The sequence below is a fragment of the Mobula birostris genome, chromosome 30 (genome assembly GCF_030028105.1).
Source record: "Mobula birostris isolate sMobBir1 chromosome 30, sMobBir1.hap1, whole genome shotgun sequence".
Classification (NCBI taxonomy): domain Eukaryota; kingdom Metazoa; phylum Chordata; class Chondrichthyes; order Myliobatiformes; family Myliobatidae; genus Mobula; species Mobula birostris.
In genome coordinates this window covers 15650981-15676160 of record NC_092399.1, presented here as the reverse complement: position 1 = coordinate 15676160, position 25180 = coordinate 15650981, and the positions used below count along the sequence as shown (strand labels likewise).

The 25180-nt window shown below is 44.4% G+C and overlaps 1 protein-coding gene across 1 annotated transcript; it reads left to right on the top strand.

Annotated features, from left to right (window-relative positions):
• Positions 1-238: 238 nt before the first annotated feature.
• Positions 239-23170, top strand: LOC140190581 (hairy/enhancer-of-split related with YRPW motif protein 1-like). Its single transcript, XM_072247266.1, has 5 exons — positions 239-1213; positions 2021-2087; positions 2170-2253; positions 4185-4266; positions 18346-23170. Exons 1-5 carry the CDS (start codon positions 1134-1136, stop codon positions 19080-19082), a joined length of 1050 nt encoding a protein of 349 aa, XP_072103367.1. The 5' UTR covers positions 239-1133; the 3' UTR covers positions 19083-23170.
• The last annotated feature ends 2010 nt before the right edge of the window (positions 23171-25180 follow it).

The following is a 25180-nucleotide window of genomic DNA, read 5'->3' as shown; positions in this document are numbered from 1 at the left end:
GAGGGATTTCTTCCCACGTCACAAGAACCTGTTGGTTAGAAGATCAATTAGGCGCTGTAATTGTGGGTGGGTGAGGGTCTCCGGGAGGCTGACGGACAGAGAAAAACACGTGGAGGGTTGGGATTGTGCTGTGAGCGTGCACAGAGGCGATGGGCCAAGTGGCCTCTTTGCCTACGACAAAATATAAGTGCGCGGTGTTTCCCGATTAATTGTGTGTGTTCGTGTGTCAGGAGTCCCGGTGCCGTCTGGCTTTGAGGAGCGGCTGGAGAGAGGGCTCTATGTGTCTAGGGCGTAGTTTCTCGCCAACAGGTGCTGGTGGAAGTCACGGATCTCCGGCTGCCCTCTCCCCTTCTCACGTTTCAGCCGTCAAGACAACTACCTCACCTGCCGACCAGGTAACCAGCCAGAGCTGAGCGACTGGGCTGGCTGTCAGCCTCTCCAGCGCGGTCCCGCTGACGGGTTATTGGTCGGAGACCAGGCCCTTGCCGCAAGCAGAGGATACCGACGGGGAGAGGGGGTCAAAGAGGTAAAAGTAGAGGTTACTCAACCGCCTTTGGGTTTTGAAAGTGTATAGGGAGAGGAGAGAGAGCGCGAAAGACAGACAGACAGACAGACAGACGCAGACGCAGTGCAGGCGATAGAAGAGGGAGGGAGACGGACAGGCGTCTGAAATCTGGGAAAGAGCCAGAGAGACTCGGTCAGAAAGAAACGTTAAATCAAAGAGACCACATGAGAGCGATCAGACCACAGGAAGTATCTCGCGGGGAAAGAAAACCAGCAACTACAAGCCAGCCCGAGTCATCGCTTCTCCAGCCGGGAGCAGCGCGCTGGCGGACACCGGGAGCGAGCGGGGCATCGCACTCGTATTCCCAAACGCGGTGCCGGGGTTAACCCGGAGCTCAGCAACCCGCTCGGCAGCCATTCACCCCCGCCGCCGCATCACTTTCAGCGCGAAAGCAGCAGCACCCACGGGGGCATCCAGCAAGCTACAGCGTTCCCAGAATTGCCAGTAACTTGTCCCGTGAAGGGTAGGCGGAAGCCTCCAACTCAGTCCTTACCTGTGTGTTGCGGGATTACACGCCACTCGCGATTACAGTCTGTGTACAGTATATCTGTTTTAAAATATTAACACAATGAAACGACTCTATGATGAAACCACCTCGGACAGTGACCTGGAGGAGACAATAGACGTTGGAAGAGAGGAATATTGCTGGTGAGTAACGATTACTTGTTTAACTTTCTTGTCCTTCTCTGATCCAGCCCAATCTCATTTTCTTCACGGGACATGTGTTTTCTGATATGTCGGAAACCTGGAATGATTGATCTTATTAATGAACTTTGGCGCGCAGGGCAGCAATGAAGCTCGCCCATCGCCGCCTGTCCCTGCCCAAAGCCAATTTTGGTCTTGATCTCGGCGGTGGTTCGAGGCTTCCTTCATCGTGCCGGTAACTTCCTCTCGGTTTTCACTGCTGTCAGACATGCAGGTCCCGGGGATGGGACTCAGGAACACCGTCGCACTAGGATGTAGAAGGAGTCTTCACCGCTGTTTTCCGTAACAGTTTCGTTTTCACAAATCAGGGTTGTTAGCCCCGAGCTGAACCACCTCCCCGGATCTGGGGGACTGGCGGACCACTCTTAGTCTGGCCTCTATCCTTTGACCTGTTTGGCATGGGAGTCAAGGCACAAGGCCCTGACTCGGTCAACATTGCTCTTCGGGTCAGTGAGACACGCAAGCCCCCAAACCCTACGACTAGGATGTCGTCCTCTTGGAGGTTAAAAGTCAGCAGGAATGTCTGCTTTTCTTTCAAGTTTCCAGCATTTGCAGTGTATTCGTATTCTTGGATACTTTGGTGACAGTTTAAAATATTATATCTTAACAACACACGAAGGGTTAAAACATCGTATCATTATTTTACAAAGACATTATTATCCTCGCATCGATATTTATTTGATAAGAAGTTGCCCATTTGTCTTGTAACACAAAACATGTAGATGTTAACGTAAGTTTTTCTGTTTTCAGCCCTGTGACTCGATCGAGTTCACCAACTATAACTTCCCACATTCTGGCACGGAAGAAGAGGCGAGGAGTAAGTGGTGAAATAGTCATTTCTGAAAGGCAAATGCTGGTTGGGTTTAATTTAATCACTTACTTAAATATGTTTCTTACAGATTATTGAAAAAAGAAGGCGGGACAGGATTAATAACAGTTTATGTGAACTGCGGCGTCTGGTCCCAACAGCTTTTGAAAAGCAGGTAATTGAAAAAGTGAAGAAATGTGATCTTTAAAATCCAGCTCCCATTGGAATTGTGCATCCTTGTGCAAAATACTTAGATTTGGAATGGGTAACTTTTGTGTTATTTCTTCAGAAAGCTCTGATAGTTGAAAAGGCTACATGATGTTTACAAGATAATACATAACACTGCACAATGGCGCAGTACAATTTCCATAGGATGTTTCCTGGATCACACAAAAGAGGGACTGTAGATTTCATTAGTGATGCTGTACGATTTTGAGAGCAACACATCACACTATCAAAGATAATATATACTTCTACGAAATTCTAGCCCCATTTCAATATAGTCTCGAGGAGGAGTTGTAATATTTGTATTCCCACAATGCTGTCATGTGATGTTTCAATAATGGAAAGCGATCACAGTCCAGTGTCACGGCAATCAAATGTCAGTTTCCAGCAGGTGACATTATAAGGGGATGATCTGATTCTACCAAAAGAACTTTGCATACTTTTATATTTAGACGTGGTCTGATCGCTCTAGAAGGAACTGCCCAGAAAGCTGCCCTTAATTGGACAATAACTTTGAAATATTCTGGACAAGCTTTTAAACATACCGGCGCAATGTTTTCTCCTGGTCAGGGAGTTGATAGCATAGCTTGCTGCTGCCATTTTACTGCACACTCTACAATGGAACACTTCACAATTTATCCTTGTGTCTACTGTAGAAGGAAATCTACACGGAAGATTTGGCCAATTGCAACACAAATTTTGCATTTTGGCTTTTAAATTGCCATAACTACGTGTATATCAAAATATAAGAACAAGCAAATATTGTACAGATTTGAAATGTTGGTTGTTTCTCTTTCTGCAGATGCTGCCTGACCTTCTGAGCTTTTCCAGCATTTTCTGGTTTTGTTTAAAATTTCAAGCAGTTGGATTTGATTTTGATTTTCAAATATTGCTAAATTAATTTTGCTTATCTAGTTGTTCGCTTTATGTTTCTAAAGCCAGCCCAACCCATCATCATTATTTTTCCGGCAATCCATATATCATATAGTGCACATTCATAAATCTGCAGTTGGCTTTTGAAAGCTGTAGCAGTCTTTCATGTACCTATGTAATCCAGCTGTCACTAACTTGAAGCTCAAAGGACCAAGTTCCTTGTATCAAGATCAGCCTGTGGTTTCATTGTCACAGTATTCATTTTTTAAATATTTATTTCTACCAAATATACTCTTGTAGTTCCCTCCTCAATTTCAAACATTACTTTATAAACTCAGTATATACTCGTTCTTAGCCAGCTGGTAGTGTAGTGGCAGACTTCTAGGCGAATGGCCTCAGATTTGAACCTGGCTGGCTCCTTGACTGCTTTCCACCTGTGCTGGGTTAAGCATCGAGCTAGCAACTCGGCCTTGTGGGGTAAAAAACAGACAAAGTGCAAAAGGAACGGCAAGGATACTACCCGATGCGCCACAAGGCGCGGAGGGGAACAACAATACTCATTCTCACTGTAGAGTCAGAGTCGTTCTACTGTGACTGAGTGGTATCACTCATTAATACAGGCCCTTTGGCCCAACAATTCTATGCTGACCATGTTGTTTACCCAGCTACCCCCAATTTCCTGCATTTGGCCCCCATGTTCCCCTAAGCCCTGAAGAGTTGCTATTATTGTTGAAGAGTTTACCAGAATATTGTTCATAGTCAATGACTGCTTTGAAAGTTACTGTGGAAGCTATTTCTGTTTTCCATAAGGATCAAAGCTGTGCCGCTAGCAGAAATGCAGGAAGTCGTAATTCTGTTTTTCAGTTATTCAGTAGCCCACTCGTGTACTCCCTGACGTGAATATTGACTCATTCGTAGACCATTCGGTGTAGTTGAATCTGCTTCTTATCAATAAAGCACATTGCTATTAATATTCACAAACAACTGTTCTGTTATTCCACTACACAGGGATCATCGAAGCTGGAAAAAGCTGAGATCCTGCAAATGACTGTGGATCATCTGAAGTTGCTCCGATCAACAGGGGGTAAAGGTAAGACTGAGATGTAATATCTTTATTCATTTGAAATCTAAGTTGTATCAGACTTGTTTGTCTGCAATGCTATTGCTATGTTAAAACCTCCGTGAGTCCTCTTGAGGAGGAGGTATGACTTGATAATGTTGAAATGTTTCCATTAGTGGGACATTGTTCTCTCGTGCTCTAACCAGGTCTATTTAAGAAAAGAGACACAGTTACGGGATTAGAGAGTCGTCATTATATTCAGAGGTACACAGGAACATCTTGGAGAGCATGATGAATCCCTGGAACTCCCTAGCCCAGATAGTTCTGGATGCTAGATCATTAGGGTCTTCAGAGACCGAGGAGATGAATCTTTGGAAGATCAGGGAATTGAGAACTACAGAAAATAGGCACAGAAGAGGAGAAGAGGTGGATCAGCAATTATCATACAGAAGTTGAGGCAGGCTGATGATCTGAGTGCCCCGTCCATACTGAGCTCGTCAATTTAATCAGCTTTGCCTCCAGCTTCCACCCTGCCCTTAAATTCACTTGGTCTATTCCTGACAGCTCTCTCACCTTTCGAGATCTCTCTGTCTCGATCACTGGAGACAAACCGTCTACCGATATCTTTCATAAACCTACCGATTCTCACAGCTGTCTTGACACCCTGCCTCCTGTAAAAAATGCCATTTCTTTTTCTCAGTTCCTTCTTCTCTGCCACATCTGCTCCAGGATGAGTCTTTCCTTTCCAGGACATCAGAGGCGTCCTCGTCCTTCAAAGGTCAGGGTTTGATGCTGCCCTCACCTCCATCCCGTTCATCCGCTCTCACCCTATCTTCCCGCCACCTCTCGGGAGAGAGTCCCTCGCCCTCACCCACAACTCCCATCAGTCTCCGCATCCAGCACATCATTCTTCACAACCTCTGCCACTTTCGACGGGACCCTACCACCAAACTCAGCTTTATCTCCCTCTCCCTCCCACCTTCCATTTTCTGCAGGGATCGTTCCTTCCATGATTCCCTTGTCCATTCATCCCTCCCCACTAATCTCCTTCTTGGCATTTCTCCCTGCAAGGAGCCAAAGTGTCACTCTTGCCTATTCACCCCCACCCTCATCTTTGTTCAGGGCCCCAAACTGTCCTTCCAGGGGCAGGCAACACTTCACCTGCGAATTTGTAGGGGTCGTCTACTATGTCCAGTGCATCAATTCCTCTGACTTTTGGTAATTTTTTCCCCCTCCTTATTCCCTCTTTTTAAATTCCTCATTCTAGTCTCTTACTTGTTCTCGCCTCCCCCTGGTGCCCCTCCTCCTTTCCTTTCTCCCATGGTCCACATTTCCTCTCCTATCAAATGCCTTCTTCTCCAGCCCTTTACATGTTCCACATCACCTCCCAGCTTCTGGTGTCACTCCCCCCGCCCCCCATCCACCTGGCTCACCCATCACCATCTTAGCTTGTTCTCCTTCCCCTCCCCCACCTTCTTCTCCTGGCATTTCCCCCCCTTCCTTCCCAGTCCTGACAAAGGGCCTCAGCCCGAAGTGGCGACTGTTTATTCGTTTCCACGAATGCTGCCTGGCCTGCTGAGTTCCGCCAGCATTTTGTGTGTATTGCTCTGGATTTCCAGCATCTGCAGAATCTCTTGTGTTTATGATGTGCCTCACTCTTACTTTTGTTTTCTTAAGTTCCTCTCTGTTTCCCAGAGACCAGAAAGTGGTTTGAAATTGCCGTTCTCATTAATATTAAAGATTATTTCATCACATTCAGATCAAATCGCTGTGTAGCATTAATTCATGCCTTCAGGTTATTTCAGGTTACAGCTGAGGTCAGAGTGGGAACTAGCCCTTGACTGGATAAAATGATATTTAAGTATTGTTGCTTAAGTGTTTATAATTATACTTGTTCCTTAATGGCAGGGGTTCCCAAGCTAGGGTTCACGGACCCCTCAGTTAATGGTAGGGGTCCATGGCATAAAGAAAGGTTGGGACCGCCAGCTTTTGGGTGTTATGTACATACTATAATGATTCTATGTGACTTTGGTTCTGATGCCCAAAGTCTTCCGCTGTAAGTTAAAAGCTGGGTTGTTCTTTCTGAAGCAAACTGGGAATTTGATGAGATGCAGTATACACAAGGCCATGGCTGGTTTAAACTGTGTGAGTAAAAGAACACTTCTCCCATCAGCAGGTGGTGCAAGGACTGAGGGGCTTTAAGTCTTTATTCAGGGATAAAAGTCTTTATGCAGGATGCAGTTAATTTCTTGAACTCAATGACTGTAAGGGTGATCGAAATAGAGTCAATCAAAGTACCAGAAAAGGAGCTGGATAAATATTTGAGAGGAAATAACGTGCAATGCTGAATGGAAAAGGCAGGAGAATGAAAATAATGAAATTACTTCCCTGAAACCTGGCATGGAATCAATGGCTCTGAGGTTCTAGAAACTTCTAGTTGCAAATTTGTGGCTGCTTTTTAGTGGCAAGCCCTTCTATGAACCAAAATACTTTTTTTTTGCACGAAACTTTCCGTGAAGAAAGACTGCATGATGAACAAGCAGATTTTATGTTCTCTGATGGTAGATGTATATTAATAAGTCATAAAACCTGGGTTAAAAGCCACAAGACATCAAATAAGAAATGAGATTAACTGAAGCATTTTTATTTAAAGTGAGCAGATTTCAGTAAATTGCTTTAGAAGTTCTCCACAGGGCTCTCTGGAATTTGGATCATGTGTCCTTAATAAAGTGCTTCTTTATATATTTTTTTTAAATTAACTTTTACTAAAATGGACTTTTTTTCTTTATTTGTGGTCTCTCGTAAAAATGTGTATAATTTATATTTAATTTATGCTTTGTGAATGCTGCATATCTGATGCTATGTGCCTGCGATGCTGTTGCAAGTAAGCTTTTCATTGCACCTGTGCATACATGGAGCTGTGCATGTGACAATAAACTCGACTTTGACTTCAAGGCAACACGCCACAAAATGCTGGAGGAACTCAGCAGGCCAGGCAGCTTCTGTGGAAGAGATAAACCGTCAATGTTTTGGGCCGAGACCCTTCGTGAGAACTGGAGGGGAAAAAAGATGGGAAGTCAGAGTAAGAAGGTGGGGGGACGGGAGGAAAAAAAATACAAGGTGGTAGGCGATGGGTGAAACGGGGAAGGAGGGAAGGGTGATTGGTGAAAGAGATGAAGGGCTGGAGTAGGGGAAATCTGAAAGGAGAGGACAGAAGGCCATGGAAGAAAGGAAAAGGGGAGAAGCACCTGAGGGAGGTGCTGGGCAGGTGAGGTGAGAGAGGAAAATGGAAAGTGGGAATGGTGAGTGGGAGGGACCCATTACCAGAAGTTTGAGAAATCTATGTTCATGCCGTCAGGTTGGAAGGTACCCAGACGGAATATAATGTTGCTGCTCTAACCTGAGTGTGACATCATCGTGGCAGTGGATAAACTAATCCTTGCGAGGGAAACAAGTGTTACACCTGTCCCTACGCCTCGTCCCTCACTACCGTCCAGGGCTCCAAACAGTCCTTCCAGGTGAGGCGACACTTCGCCCATGAGCCTGTTGGGGTCACCTACTGTATCCAGTGCTCCCATTGTGGCCTCCTGTATATCGGTGAGACCCGACGCAGATTGGGAGACGGCTTCGCCGAGCACCTACACTCCGCCAGAAGATGCAGGGTCTCCCAATGGCCACCCACTTTAATTCCACTTCCCATTCCCATGGTAACATGTCAATCCATGGCCTCCTCCGCTGTTGTGGTGAGGCCTTACTCGGGCTGGAGCAGCAACGCCTTACATTCTGTCTGGGTAGCCTCCAACCTGATGGCATGAACATCGATTTATTGAACTTCCAGTAATGGCGCCCCACCTCCCTCGCCATTCTCCATAGCCATTTCCCTCTTTTCCCTTATCTCCTTACCTGCCCATCACCTCCCTCTGGTGCCCCTTCCCCATTCTCTTTCTTCCATGGCCTTCAGTCCTTTCCTATCAGATTCCCCCTTCTCCAGCCCTGTAGGCCCTTCACCAATCAACTTCCCAGCTCTTTACTTCACTCTTCCTCCTCCTGGTTTCACCTATCATCTACTGCCTTGTATTTATTCCCCCATCACCCCCACCTTCTTACTCTGACTTCCCATCTCTTTTTTACTCCATTTCTGATGAAGAGTCTCAGCCTGAAACATCAACTGTACTCTTTTCTGTGGATGCTGCCCAGCCTGCTGAGTTCCTCCAGCATTTTGTGTACAAACGTTTGTATGTTGCTTGGATTTCCAGCATCTGCAGATTTTCTCTTGTTTGTGATTTGGCTTTAAAGTCCTTGTTCAGTCATTGATATCAATAGTGAGCTAAATAAATGTGACTTGGCTGGGCTACATTAGTAACATTCATTGAAGGAGTAAATAATCGACATTGAAATAATGCTTTTTGTGATAGTAGGACATCCCAAAGTACTTTATAATTTACAAATTACCGAAGAATCAAGTCAAGTTTATTGTCATTTAACTATACCATCAAACAAGACTTTTCTCCGAACGACGGTGTAAGCCATTGTAGTATACAGACACACATATAACACGCAATAACTTAGGAAAATAAGGATAAAATCTACATATGAATCACGCATAAACGACAAACTAAAGTGCATAAATTAAATACTGTAAGGAAGAGGTTAACCAGTGGCACTTTGAATACAATGCAGCAGGGAGTTCAGAAGTCTAATAGCCTGAGGGAGGAAACTGTTTCTCATCCTGACCGTTCTTGTTTTTATGCATCATAGACTCCTGCCTGATGGTAGAAAGTCAAAGAGGATGCTGGATGGGGGGGGGGGGGGGGGGATCCTTAATAATACTAAGGGCCCTGCGCACGCAGCGCTCCTGATAAATGTCCCCGATGGATGGTATGGAGACCCCTATGATCCTCTCACCCGTTCTCACAGTCCTTTGTAGGGACTTCCGGTCCGATGCTCGCTGCTCCCATACCAGATGGAGATACAACCTGTCAGGACGCTCTCAATGGTGCTCCTGTCTAATGCAATTAAGATGGGGGCAGGGAGCCTCATTTCCCTCAATCCCCTTAGGAAGTTGTTGTCATCTGGGCAAACCTAGAAGTCAACTTGTAGAGAACAAGCTGATATAAAATCAATTATTCACTATTCATTGTGTACATTTTCCTTGTAGTAACAGCAATAACTTGGAAATATTTGGAATTCTTCACCAAAGAAGTCTGTGGAGGCTCTGACTAGAATATAGAAGCAAGGATGTAATGTTGGGGCTTTATAAAGCACTGGTGAAGCCTCACTTGGTGTACTGTAAGTGGCTTTGGGGCCCCTTATCTAAGAAAGCGTGTGTTCACATTGGGGAGGGTTCAAAGGAGGTTCATGAAAATTATTGTGGGATTGAAGGGCTTGTCATATGAGGAGCATTTGATGGCTCTGAGCCTCTACTCACTGGAATTCAGAAGAATGAGGGGCGATCTCACTGACACCTATCAAATGTAGAAAGCCCGCGATAGAGAGATGTGGAGATGATGTATCTATTGGTGGGGGACTCTGACCAGAGGACACAGTCTCAGTCTAAAGCAATGTCCTATTAGAATGGAGATGAGGAGGAATTTCCTTAGCCAGACAGTGGTGACTAGGTGGAATTTTATTTACTTATTGGAATGTGGCACAGAATAGGCCCTTCCACCCCTTCAAGCTACGTCACCCAGCAATCCCTGATTTAATCCTGGCCAAATCACAGAACCATTTGCAATGGCCAGTTATTCTACCAATTGGTACATCTCTGGACTGTGGGAGAAGCTGGAGCAGCCACAGGAAACGCACGTGGTACAGCTCCTTACAGGCAGTGGCGGGAATTGAACCCCAGTTTCCTGTACCGTAAGGCATTGTGCTAACTACTATGCTACCGTGCTGACCCCTTTGCTGCCACGGGCAGCTGCAGGGGCTCAGTCACTGGGTGTATTTGAGGTAGAAGTTGATAGATTCTTGATTGGTCAGGGCATGAAAGGATACGGGGAGAAGGCAGGAGACTGGGGCTGAGAGGGAAAATGGATCAGCCATGATGAAATGGCAGAACAGACTAGATGGGCCAAGTGGCATAATTCTGCTCCCATATCTGATGGCACCTTCCAAGCTGATAATGGATAATTTTTTTAGCTCTTGGTGGATATGGGGTTAATGCTGAGATAAAATATTAGCCAATATCTTATTGAATAACCCAAGCAGGTACAGGATGGCTTTCTCCTGATTCTATTTCTTATGTTCTCACAGAAACCTACTGAATATTTAATATTCCTTCCAAAATCAGATGAATTGTTGAAGCTTTGTTCAAGGAACTTCCTAGTGAAACCATTGCAAAAGTTACAGATAAATGTCCTTAGAATCATTTCCAAATTTCTATGTGACTGCGTTTATGATCATCTAATTTTCCTTATCCTTCTCAGCCTACCTGCCGTGCTTTGCATAGTTGTTTTCCTTCCTCTTCATCTTTGTATTCTCCACTCTTGCCTCTTACCACTTCTCTCCTGCTTATCACTTCTCCCTGGGTCCCCTTCTTCTTCCCTTTCTCCTGTGGTCCACTCTCCTCTCCTATCAGATTCCTCCTTCTCCCACCCTTTACCACCTGGCTTCACCTATCACCTTCTTGTTGTCCTCCCCACCCCACCCCCCACAACTGCTATTCTTTCCCCCTTCCTTTCCGGTCCCGATGAAGAGTCTCGGCCTGGAACGCCGACTGTTTATTCACTTTCACAGACGCTGCCTGCGCCCTGCTGAGGTCCTGTAGTATTTTGTGTACGTGTTGCTCTGGACTTTCAGCATCTGCAGAACCTCTTGTGTTTTCACAGTCGCTCAAGGTTCCCTCCTCTAACTCACAGCCACCATTGAGCCAGTCGGTGAGAACACTCTCCTCCAAATTTACCCTTGCATGTGCAGCCATGATTAATAATCTTTGGCAGAAATCTCCCTTCCCCAGTCCCACACCATTACTTGTGATATCCTCTAGGGATGACCTTTGGCCCCTTCCTATTTCTCAACTGAATGCCGCACCTCGGCAACATCATCTGAAAATATCAGGTTATGCTTTCCCCCTTTCTCCTTTATTCCTCTCTCCGTCCTTCTGATGCACCCAGGTCCTCTGGAGCATCCCCTTCTTTTCAACCCCCACCCCCACCTCCATGGTGCCAAGTTTTCTCACCCATTAACCCTTCACCCTCAAATTCAACCCACTGGCTCCCTTAACCCCTCGCGCTAGTGTTCCCCTCTGCCTAGCATCCATTTCTCATCAGGTTCCACTTTGCACTCCTTCCTTACCAAAGTCCACTGTCTGCAGTTGTCTGTTAACTCTATGTATCACTTCTCGGCATCTGTCACTATCTCCATCTTCCCTCTCCTACCCTGCTCCATCTACTCTTCGCCCGAATCCACCTCTATCACTTGCCAGCTCCTGCCTGGTCCCTTCCCTCCACTTCTTTATCCCACTCATGTCGTCTTTACTCTCTCAGTCCTGACCTCACACATTTGGACCCAAACATCAAATATTCCATAATACAGAGGTTCCCAACCTCTTTTTTTTTTAATGTGTGGGCCATTATCATTAACTAAGGGATCCATGTTAACACACGAGGTTCTGCAGGTGTTGGAAATTCAGAGCAACACGCACAGAATACTGAAGGAACTCAGTAGGTCGAGCAGCATCCGTGGAGAGGAATAAATAGCCAGCTATTCCCTTCCTCTGCAGATGCTGCCTAACCTACTGAGTTTCTCTGTCAGTTTGTATTTTGCAAGGGAGTCCAGTTTCCATAGTCATTTTTTTTTATTTATTCACTTATGGGATGTGGGCGTCGCCAGCTAAGCCGGCATTTATCGCCCATCCCCGGCTGCCCTTGAGAAGGTGGTGATGAGCTGCCTCCTTGAACCGCTGCTGTCCCTGAGGTGTCGGTACACCCACTTGTGCTTCCATTTATGCTTCTGACAACCATTTCCAATTCATCAGCCCTTTTCTCAAGGTCCCTTCTGCATCAATGTTGCTTGACAGCTTTTCCCAGGCACAGTACTTAATAAGAAATTTCTTCTAGGTATTTATAGGCATCCGTTAGTCTCGTGAGACCATGGATTTGCGCCTTGGAAGGTTTCCAGGGCACAGGCCTGGGCAATGTTGTGTGAAAGACTGGCAGTTGCCCATGCTGCAAGTCTCCCCTCTCCACACCACCGATGTTGTCCAAGGGATGGGCACTAGGACCGATACAGCTTGGCACCAGTGTCATCGCACAGCAATGTGTGGTTAAGTGCCTTGCTCAAGGACACAACACGCTGCCTCAGCTGGGCTCAAACTAGTGACCTTCAGATCACTAGACCAATGCCTTGGCCATGCGCCAACACCTAGGTATACATAAACACGAGGAATTCTGCAGATGCTGGAAATTCAAGCAACACACATCAAAGCTGCTGGTGAACGCAGCAGGCCAGGCAGCATCTCTAGGAAGAGGTACAGTCAACGTTTGGGGCTGAGACCCTTCATCCTGACGAAGGGTCTCGGCCCGAAACGTCGACTCTACCTCTTCCTAGAGATGCTGCCTGGCCTGCTGCGTTCACCAGCAACTTTGATGTGTGTTACCTAGGTATACAGTAGGTCTTCTAGGTATATAGTATATTGAAAAGTTATTGTCTTTGATCCCAATCCCAGACCCCGTTCTCCACTCACCTTATCGGTCTCTTCCTCTCCCTTACAATTGTCTGAAGCTGAATCGGCAGTGCATAAACTTTGTACCATAATTTCCCCCAAAGATAGGTATCCAACTTCATATCTACAACATCAGGAAGAATAATTATTTCCACCCCTGTCACATTACCCACCTTCCTCCAGCCTCAGCTCATCTGCTGCCCTTTCACCTTTGCCTTTGTTGCCTCTAAATCTGGTTATTCCGGCCCACTCTGAGGGAATGCCTCAATTTAAGCGTTCTCTTGTTTGTTTCTCCTCCAAGAACGGGGTGCAGAGACTTGCTGCACTTCACTTATTTCTCAATGACAACATGACTTCAGAGCCTAAGCATGCTTCCAAATGGAGGCCATGGGTTAAGGGTGAAAGGTGAAAAGTTTAAAGGGAGCATGAGGGGAAACTTCATCAGTCAGAGGGTCGTGAGAGTGTGGAACGAGCTGCCAGCACAAGTGGTGCACGTGAACTTGTTTTCAACTTTTAAGAAAAGTTTGGGAAGGTACATGGATGGTAGAGGTAGATGGTCCGATGCAAGTCAATGGGAGTAGGCAGTTTCAATGGTTTGGCGCAAACTGGTCTGAACTGCCTGATTCTGTGCTGTGCTTTTCTTTGACTCTGACAGATGTACAAACCAAAAAGTTAACTATTTTTTAAACTGAGGTGTTTTCTGGGGATCCCTGCAGCCTACCAGAGAGAACGAGCAACTTGCACCCCCTTTGGTAGAGACGCATCTCAGTCCTGCCACCCAAATAAATAATACAGGTTTATTAAAATACCGAAGCATAACCAAAATAAATGCATGGTTTTAACAAGTTTTGTTTTATATTGCCTTATGTTACAAATTAAATTTTAATAATTTGATATTAATTTAAAATGTATATGTAAACCAATTGCTCATTAAAAGCTTAAAAATTCACTGATGTGACTTAAAGTGCACCCAAGATGCCTAAAATTCTAAAGGTTTCAAAATTATTTGGACAGAATGGAAAGACCACTGGCGTATTTTGGAAAGCAAAACAAAAATAATTTCTGAAATGTCTTTCTTTGCAAAAATAAAAGCCCAACCTGTCAATTGTCAGGATAAAATACACATTGGACTTTTTGTAGGTTGACAATATAACGAAAAGTAATTATTTCATAAATTATTGAAATAAACTTAAGCCTTACTCTGAGCAAACCTTTTCTAACTTTTGCTTTGAAGTTGGTCTTCAGTCCCATCTTTAATTTAACATTTTAGAATTGTTTTGCACATACAATAGATCCCATTATACCAGGACTTTTAAATTTTCATAAAACAGAGAAATGCAAGTGATTAAGGGTGAAAAGTTTAAAGGAAACATAAGGGGAAACTTCTTCACTGAGAGGGCCATGAGAGAGTGGAATGAGCTGTCAGCAAAGGTGGTGTATGCGAGCTCGATTTCAACCTTTAAGAGAAGTGTGGATAGGTACATGGATGGTCCGGGTACGGAGGGCTATGGTGCCGGTGAAGGTCAATGGGAGAAGACAATTTAAATGGTTCAGCATAGACTAGATGAGCTGAAGGGCCTACTTCTGTACTTTTCTATAACTCTATTAGGTGCATCTATTAGGTTTAAACATGCATGTTATGAAATTTCTTACTCTAAGAAAAATAGTATCTGCATTTATCCAAAATGGTTGGTCTAAAATTTGCTGGTGAACGGAACCACCAGAATTTATCTGTTTTAAGTGGAAACAAGTCCAGGGTATTTGTCTGTGCATAATCAAAGGCAAAGTCTTGAAGGATCAGTTAGCTGGAGAATTGCTTGTCATTTCCTGTGTCAGGTTAGACCTGGGAAAAAAGCTTCCCTTGACTTCGAAGGGGATTGTGTTCATCTCTGGTGGACGTAGGTCCATACAATGAAATTCCAAACAATTTGACCCTTAGGATCAATGCAGCACTTTCACTGAGAGATCCTGCAATGGGGGTGAAACAGAAATCGTTGAAAGCTAAATAGAAGTACATTGACAATCCAGAACGTTACCCAGCTTCAGATGAATGAGGTGTGGTTAAGCAAACCAAGGACTCAACCTGTCGCCTTTGAGGACGAATCAATGGAACACTCGTGTTTCATCCACATCATTTCTGACACAATTATGATCCTCAAGTCAATGTTGAACGCTCAAACGGCCAGGTTCCATCTTGGCATCCAGATCTGTCTGTATGGAGCCTGCACGTCCTCCCTGTGGTCAAATGGGGTTTGCCCAGGTGCTGCAGCTCCCTTCCACGTCCCCAGGGTTTGTGGATTGACAGGTTAATTGACCACTGTAAGCTGCCCTCAAGGTAGGTGGGTGATTTGCGAGTGGGGGAGGAGTTGAAAGAGAATTGGCCACTGGGAGATAAGAAAATGATGGGAATTCTCTGAGAGTCAGTATCAATTTGATGGGCTCCATGGCTTCCATGATAAATATGTTTATTCCTTATGTACCATGTCATATGACGTACTTAGTCATGGTCTTTCCATGACCATGATTGTTCTTGGCTAATTTTTCTACAGAAGTGGTTTGCCATTGCCTTCTTCTGGGCAGTGCCTTTACAAGATGGGTGACCCCAGCCAGTATCAATACTCTTCAGAGATTGCCTGCCTGGCATCAGTGGTGGCATAACCAGGTCTTGTGATGTGTACCAGCTGCTCACGCGACCACCCACCACCTGCTCCCATGGCTTCACATGACCCTGGTCGTGGGAGGGTGGCGCGGAGGAGCTAAGTAGGTGCAGCACCTTCCCCAAGGGTGACCAGCAGGTTAGCGGAGGGATGGAGCGCCTTACACACTGTATTCCCACCGTGTCACCCCAAATAGGAATTAACATTAATGTGAAATACAGTTGATAGAACATGTCTTCAGCTACATCATGGACACTGGCCTCCGTAGTACCCAGGACATCTTCAAGGAGCGGTGCCTCAGAAAGGTAGTGTCCATCAGTAAGGACCCCCACCACCCAGGACATGCCCCCTTCTCATTGCCACCATTGGGAAGGAGGTACAGAAGCCTGAAGGCACACTCCCAGCAATTCAGGAACAGCTTCTTCCCCTCTGCCATCTGATTTCTGAATGGGCGTTGAACGCATGAACACTACCTCACTACTTTTTTTATTTCTGTTTTTTGCACTACTTTAGTAAATACTGTAAATAATCTAATTCAGTTTTCTCTCTGTTATCTTGTATTGCAGTGTACTGCTGCCATAAAGTTAACAAATTTCACAACAAATGCCAGTGATATTAAACTAGATTCTGATTCAAAAAGCTCCTGATAGACAGTGTGGCAGAATAACAGTGAGGTTTTGCTACTCTGAACTGAGGTTTATGTGGCTTCTTTGACACCATGATAAGACAATGTATATAATTTTAAATTATATATAAATGGCAGCATTTTGCGATTTAATCAAAATGAACACCTTTAACCTTTATTCAATTCCCTTGTTTCAGTGTCCATATTTCGGAAGGAGAAAGATTAGTTTGCTCGTGGCATCACTCAAGTCCACAAACATGATTTCCTCCCTTGCCTCAATGTATTTAGCGTTGTACCTGTTTAATTGATTTTAATGATTTAAAATGTATCCACTGCAGTATTTAGTTACAGCCTGCTACATTGCTGGCATTTTGGGCAGCAATGAAGGTCCTCCATCTCTCTCTGTCCTTGGCCATCTTCTCTATTGTGCCCCAGTTATGGTTCTGGGTCCTCATTTCTGCCTCTACAGCACGGCGCCAAGTTGCCTTTGGTCTCCCGTGTTTCCTCCGCTCTCCAGGGGTCAAGCAAAGTGCTGTCCTGATGACGGAGTTAGCCTCTCTTCTCATCACGCGCCCAACCCATCTCCAATGTTTCCTCATGAGGATTGTGGCCACGGCCTCTCCGTGACACTGAGGGATTAGGGCGTGGCTGGAAATCTGCCTTGGCCAGAAAATATGGAGGATCTTCCAGAGTCTGGCGGCATGGAATGACGGCAGCTTGGCAAGGTCGCTCTCTGTCATGTACCAGTATTCTGACCTGTACAAGGGCGTGGACAGAACACGGCTTCACCTTGGTGTGGATGCTGTATTTGGTTGATCCCATGTATTGCTCTTTAATCTGCCGAAAGTGGTAAATTACTCCATGAGTCACCTGTAGTTCTAGATGGATTCATCATTTACCAAGCTTGTATTTGTTTCCCATGCACACTGTTTCTTTAAATCCACCCATCACTTCACTTTCTGGCTTTTAAAAACTATATCCTAGTTTCTCTAGTTTTTTCCTGAATTCAGCCCTCGGCCTCTTTTCATCATTGACGAGAATCAATACAGGTTTTTGTCTTGTGCTGTCGATGGAAGTTAGGGTCAACACAACACCCAGTGGGTCCAAAATATCTACTTGGTCACCTTTTATTAACTGAGGAACATTCAAGTGTCAAGCAGATGCTGGAAGTCCAGAGCAATGCACTTGAAACGCTGGAGGAACTCAGCAGGTCAGGCAGCACCTATATTGAGCAATGATCTCAGGCAGAGACCCTGCATACGAGTCCTGACTCAGCCTACAACATCAGGTGTTTATCTCTCTTCAGAGATGCTGCCTGACCTGCTGAGTCTCCAGTATTTTATTAACCTTTTTTTGTTGTTGTTTTTTTTTAAACAAGGCTCCTTAACTTGGGTCTCTGAAAGTTCACCTTAGTATCAGTAATCAGAATCGGGTATAATATCACCGGCATATGAAATTTGTTGACTTTGTGGCCACAGTCCAATGCAATACATGATAACGGGGGGGGGAAGCATGAATTACGGTAAAAAAAAATTTATATATATATATATATAAAATTACACCTACTGCAATTCATTAAGTAGTGCAAAAATATAAATTTTAAAAAGTAGTGAAGTAGTGTTTATGGGTTCAATGTCCATTCAGAAATCGGATGGCAGAGGGGAAGAAGCTGTTCCGGAATCGTTGAGTGTGTGCCTGAATCCATTCTTGGATTGATGTTTCCTTGAATAATAAATAGGAACATTCTGAAAAGAGTAAAGAAATTAATGCAACATGCACAAAATGCTGCTGGAACGCAGCAGGCCAGGCAGCATCTATAGGAAGAAGCACAGTCGACGTTTCAGGCCGAGACCCTTCGTCAGGTTAGTTCGTTAGTCCTGACGAAGGGTCTCAGCCTGAAACATCAACTGTGCTTCTTCCTATAGATGCTGCCTGGCCTGCTGCGTTCCAGCAGCATTTTGTGTGTGTTGCTTGAATTTCCAGCATCTGCAGATTTCCTCGTGTTTGCGTTTTTAAAGAAATTAATGTTTGCATTATTTTTGAGTTGCATACATTCAAGTTTGTAAAGGTTGGTCTATTATTAAACTGTAAAATAACTGAACAATGAACAAGTTTTGTTGAGAACTTTTACGTCTATGGACTAACTCTAATTATTTACTTGACAGGTTACTTTGACCCTCATTTGCTCGCCGTGGATTACAGGAGCATGGGATTTCGAGAATGTCTCACTGAAGTCATAAGATACCTCAGCTCACTTGAACAAATTCAAGGCCGTGAAGGTGCAGATCCACTTAAGGACCGTCTAGTGTCTCATCTCAACAATTACATGTCCGAAATAGAGCCTTCACCGTCTTCCTGGATCTACCGGGCCTGCACTTGGCCACATTATCACTTAGCCTCACTGTTCCCACAGCCGGCAGATGGAGCACAGTTATCCTGCAGGGACTCTTTTCACAACCCGGCCTTCCTTACTGGCTCGGTGCTGGCATACTCCAACTCGTCTCTAAGGGGAATTCCTCTTGACAGAACAGCATCTACTGTGATGCCATCTACTCACTGCCACCTCCCGAACATTGCATCTTCCAACCTCCTGTCGAGCCTGACATCTCCGATTCACAGAGCCCTGTCCAACATAGCATGCACGCTGCCTGGTGTTCCGTCCAACATGAGCTCAGCCAGCAAAGTGCTAACGAGTGTCCACACATCCCCGCAGATTACCCCACCCTTACTACCACCGGCCGGTAACTCCAGCACCATTCATCCAACTGCCTCGTCAATTCCAGGGTCTTTAGGAAGTTATCACTCCGTGTCACATTTCCAACTCAATCCTTCCAATCAGGCAAACAACCTGGGCACTCGCAAGCCCCAGAGATATTGGACAGCTGAGATTGGGGCTTTCTGAATCCATTTTAATTAAAGGCGGGGGAAATGACACTTTTTACAACATTGTAAGAACATATTAAGACAGAAAATGTTCTGTTAAATATAAACAGTAATACTTCTGACTGAAGTAAGAAAGAAAAGAACTTTATGCATTATAAGGTGCAGAGGTTTCATTCAGCATTCTAATCTGGGAAATGATTGTTCTTTATCTGACTATATTTTTCCATAATTTACTCCACCTTTCCTGATAGTACTGCTTTAGCTTTTCTCAGGGAAAAAAAGCTTATTTTTTTGAATTTACCTTTGTTAGGATAAGCGGGGCAGTGGTTGACTTCATTAAGAGTTCCATCATCCTTAATCACGTCATGCAAAGTAAATATTTTCAGTTTGTTGTTGGTATCTCTGATACTGGTTTGTTTTACAAGCTCCTGACAAGGGCGAGTCACCGGTGTGATGCATGGGTTTACCATTTACTCTCAGTTGGCCTCCTTCTTCTTCTTCTTAAAGCTGCCTTCACTCTCTTCCTTGCCATCAAACTGCAAGGTAGAACTGCACACAGTTTGATTCTTATCTGTCCAATAATAGTTGTTAATTACTGAACACGATTAATGTTAATGTTGGCATTGTTAATTGTCCTTGGCTGTTTCCTATTTCTTATCTCTGAGCAACAAAGCGCCCGATCGTAAATGTAGCTGACGACAAAAATCTTTCTGCACCCATTCACTGACCCTAAATTGGAAGAGTCTTTGTCTGACTTCCTATACTGGATCAGCAGAAGTTTCGTCCCACTACTGGTATAACTACAGTTATTGGTTTTGGTAGCCCACAAACCCTATTCAAAGGTTTGAAGTTTCATTTATTATCAAGGTATACAACTCTGAGATTCGACTTCTCCAGATAGCCACGAATCCAAGAAAACCATGGAAGTCGTTGGAAGAAAGACATCAACCCCGCACCAAAAAAGAAACAAAAATTCCAAGCCTCTTTCCAGTAACTATATCAAAGTGAAGCAGAACATTCCCTTCCCATTTCTATATTTGACTCCAAGATGAGCTTTCATCTCTATGTAAGTTCCAATGCTAAGACAGCTTATTACTTTCTCTTGTAACATCAGCTCACTCTGCCTGCCTCATAAACCTTGTCCATGCATTCGCTATCTTTAGATTTAACTGAAACAGGACAACTGTAGGTAGACTCCCACTTTCTACTCTTCCTACTTGCAATCATTCCTAGCAGATTCTCTCCTCCTGTGTTGTCCCTCAACCAATGCTTGTACCTTCTCCCAGACCCCACTCCTCAACCATCTACATTAATTCCTGATTGCACAATGTCTCAATTTTAACATTTTCATCCCTGCTTTCAAATTCCACCCGGTCTCTGGAAACTGCTCTAACCCCTACAGGACTCCGAAATCTTGTGCAATCGATAAGTTTGCTCATCCCGCCCCTGGTAGACTTGTCTTCACCTACTGAGGCTTCAAGCTCTGGAGTTTCTTCATTAATCTTCTTTACCTCGCTAACTTCCTTTCTATCTTTAAGATGCTCCCTGAAGTGTACTGCTTCGACCAAGCTGTTGGTCATCTGCTCTGATAATCTCCTTGTATGACTCTGTGTAAGGCTTGGTTAAACTACAAAGCACCATGGGACTGTCTAAGACAGGGGTTCTTAACCAGGGATCCACAGATAGATTCCAGGGTTTCTGTGAACTTGGATGGGAAAAAAATTTGCATCTTTATTTTCACTAACCTTAACTGAAATTTAGCATTTCCTTCAACGGTGAATGTAGGCAACAAACCACAGTAGCATTAGCAGTACCTGTGACTTTGTCACCAATAGGAATCACATATCACAATACAGTTGTTAGAAATATCTCAAAAATCATTAAATATACAAAATATTGTAATCCTATATATTTTATTTTATATATTATCCTGAGAAGAGATCTAAAGGTTTCACCAGACTGCCAAAGGGGTTCATGGCAAAAAAAAAGGTTAAGAACCCCTGGTCTGAAAGGTGCCATGTAAATACGTGGTATTTTTATTTCTGTCATTATTTCCAATTATTAACTACTTTGAGTCACTACAGGCAGTGCCCAGGCTCAGACCAGTTTCCATACCTGATCTATTTGCAATTCTTGAACTATTCCTGCAAACTGTTCGAAATCCAGACCGTTCTGTAAGTTGGAAAGGAACAAGAGAGGTTACGGAAAGAGCGGTGGTGGGAGAGCAAGCAGGCACGGGCCGAGTGGCCACCAACCATCCTCACTGTGTCAGTGAGCAAGTGAATCGGTTCAGTGCTCCCAGCTCTGTTTGGCCTGATCTGGCCCCTGACCGGTGTGGCTGTAGGCGTACCAACGCCCTGTTCCCACCTGTCCGCGTCCCCACAACAGCTGGTGAGCCCATCCTCATCCATCCTGACAGTCCTTCGAATGCCAATGTTTACGTGGTGCCCGTAATCAATAAGGCTGATAGATTCTTGATTAGTCGGGGGATGAAGGATACAGGGAAAAGGCAAGAGATCGGGGCTGCGAGGGATAGTAGATCAGCTACGAAGAAATGGCAGAGCAGATTTAATGGGCCATATGGCCTAATCATCCTCCTATATCTTATGATCTTACAAGTCAGGCATTCATAATCTGGGGAGCACCTGTATCGATGATCTGCATTGTTCTCATTGACTGTAGTCAATTCTCTTCCTTGATGGCTTTATAGTGCTGAGCAGAGGACTGGTCCTTTAATTATGGCGATTGTTTCGTCTGTCCATAAGGCAATATTTCTCAATTGGGGAAATAAAATTATAAAACTTGCCCAAAAACAACAAATGGCAGCTAAAGCTGGGACTTCATAACTTGGGTTTCAGTATTTGCAGACTGTACTGCCAGAACTACCAGACCATGAAATATTACTACCCTAGAAAGTCATCTATCGTAGGTAGCATTACCTGTGCATAGGATCGTGTAGCCTCGTGAATTTCAAAGGCAGGTTATGCTGCTGTTACTGTGCAGCGTGTGGAAGAGTTTATCGGCACGTGTTTCATTTCAATGATCGAGGGTCTGTGGAGTCCAGCTCTCACTAGTCGAGAGAATGTGTGAGAAAAACTGGGCCCAATCAAATGTTCATTTCGCACGACTCCAAGCAGGGGATGAAGTGTTTCAAATGCAAGCACAGCTATAAATTTGGTACAACACTGACATTAGTGTCTCCGGTTTCTGAAGTACGAGGTTTCCAGCTGGTACTGGAGCCAAGGTCCATTGGATATTTTCAATACAGCAATAGGAACAATAATTAATGTATACCAGAAATGTGAGCAGAAATATGGCTGAATATGTATAATGCTTCCACAGGTACTTATAAACTTGTACAGCACAGAAATAGCCTCTGAGGCCCATTTTGTTCGCGCAAAGCATTGTGCCTATCTATTAATCTTCTTGCTCTCATTGAGTATGTAACTAATTAATGACATGTATGTTGATAATATCTAGCCTGCATAATCAGGTAACTTGTATTGCAAACAGATCCGACATGTGCAGTACTGTGCAAAGGACTTGGGCACATATATACAGCTCGGCTGCCTTAAGATTTTTGCACAGTACTGCACTTGTCAACCTGGAGCGGAGAGCGAGTTTGTAAAGCTGGCGGGAGCAAAGGATGTTGGGAGTGGCAGGGGTGGAGGAGTGTAGGACAGGTGGCAGGGAGGAGTGCCAGGGGCAGGGGTGTTGTGTTGGCATGGGTACAGACACACCCAGCTCTGAGACACCAGGCAAGGTCATTTGATTCCAAACAATTGGTTTATTGATCATTACAGAATGTCCCTCTGGTGCTTCCCTCTTCCCCCTTTTCCCAACCATGATTCCCCTCTCCCTGCCCCCTTCCCACTCAGTCCACAATAAGAGACCCATATCAGAATCAGGTTTATCATCACTCACAAATGTCACGATTTTTGTTACTGCAGCAGTACAGTGCAGCGCATAAAGTTACTACAGTGCTGTGCAAAAGTCTTAGGCTCCCTCGCTGTATTTATGTGCCTAAGACTTTTGCACAGTACCGTAAGGCGATGTTTCATGTTTCGATATTTCAACACAATGAAATATCAATTTTGAAGTGATTTTGTCAGAAGTAATTATAAATTAATTATAAATTGCTTGAATTCACCATCTGATCCAGATGGTGCTGTAATTCAGGCAAGAGTGGGTCAGCATCCTTCATTGCCCAGTTTCCATTAGTCAAAGTTCACAGTGCTGCCCAGATTCGCTATCTTCCCTTCTGTGCTGTCACTCAACCAATGTTTGCCCCTTCTCCCAGACTTGTCACCTTCACCCTCAGGGCTCAACACCTCCCCGAAGTCAGCACATTGATCCTCCAGCTGACCAGCTTCTTAACGGACCGATCTGCTGATCGTCCTTCTCCCCTGAGCAAGTGCTCCCTGCAAAATCCAACCCTACATTGCGTGTCCAGACGAGGTCTCTTTCACTCAGAATTTAATTCTGGTTTTACTTTGTTTTAAACACATATTTGATAAATCAGTGGCAGCATTTTTCTCGGGGACAACGACGTCCCGCCTGTGCTGGGTGACATGTTACAGGTCGGGGTAAAAGCACAGTCCTACATTGGCACTGGAGTGTCTTGCTACTTCTGGTGATTGGTGGTCTGTCCAGGTGATGTCACTGGCCAATAAAAGCTTAGACTTCATTACCCCAATTTATTATGGTCCAGCTTTGCTGACAGCCCTGTAAATAATAAAGACGGAACCCTCAAAATGCATTAAAAGAATGGAGAAAAATAACTAGGGTTGCTTAATCTCAATGTAACACAAAAATTGTCGGAGGAACTCAGCGGGTCAGGCAGCATCTATGGAGGGGAATAAACAGTCGCCATTTTGGGTTGAGATCCTTCATCTGTACTCCTGAGTCATGAGTCCCAATGAAGGGTCTCAGCCTGAAACATCCATTGTTTATTCCCCTCCATAGATGCTGCCTGACCTGCTGAGTTCCTCCAGCGTTTTGTGTGTTGCTCTGGATTCCCAGCATCTGCAGGATCTCTTGTGTTAATCTCTGTGTAGGTATGTTTAAGGCCGCCCACTTTGCAACTAAAAATAGACAACGGAATCTTGTAACTTATGAGAATTTAGAAGTCGGGGGTGGCTCTGGAAAAAAATGGTGTGCTCTTGAACACAGAAAATTCAGCAGGTGCTGGAAGTGATCAAATGGAAACAGAATGTCGGACTTTATATCTTGTGGTCTGGAATACAAGGAGTTGGAAGTTATCCTATAGCTAAATGAGCCCTGGTTAGGCCACACCTGGAATACTGTGATCAATTATACCCCATAACAGGAGAAGAATGCTTTGACATTGAGCTGATTGCTTTTTTGTTAAACATGGTTATGGTTAAAAATATAAGTAGGTAAGGCTAGGTCATGAATTGGAATTGATCTTATTGAATGGCAGAGAAAGCTCAAGTAGTTCACAAACCCATTTCTGCTTCTAATTATCTGAAAACATTTATGCGCACCACAAAGATGTATTTATTGTAAAACTGCAAACAATGCACATAAAAGCTCAATAAAGTGCATTGGAAAATCTCAACCACAAAGCTGCTAGCGGCAGATGATCTTGTGAAATGTTGTTGGATTGTTGTGGAGCTATTACTTAATCAGGGGAATATCTTTTAGGCAAAATTCGTAATAAATGAGTTCTAATTATAGAGAAGTTTGTCTTTGATCTCGAGCTCAGGAATCTACATGTTGTATTTGTCTTTAAACATTGGTTTCGCTGAATTCCATTCATTTCATACAATGGATTCAGGCATATGGAGCTGGGTATAATCATTGGCCAATAAATCCATCCCCCATGCTATATGTACTTGATGGTGATTGCATTAAGTTGTACTCAGCTCCAAGTTAACTCCATTGACATCAGAGGCAGAGAACAACGCGTTGATGCATCTTGGTGATAAAAATCATCTCCATCAACCATATTAGCAAAGTGTTAGCAGGCTAAGACCTACAGCAATGAGATCTCAGGAGCACAATTTGAAGGGGAGGGGGGAAATGTTCTTGTGTAGGTGTCGCCCTCAGTTGTTCATCAGCAGCTTCCAGAGAAGAGACTTGGCCATAAATCCC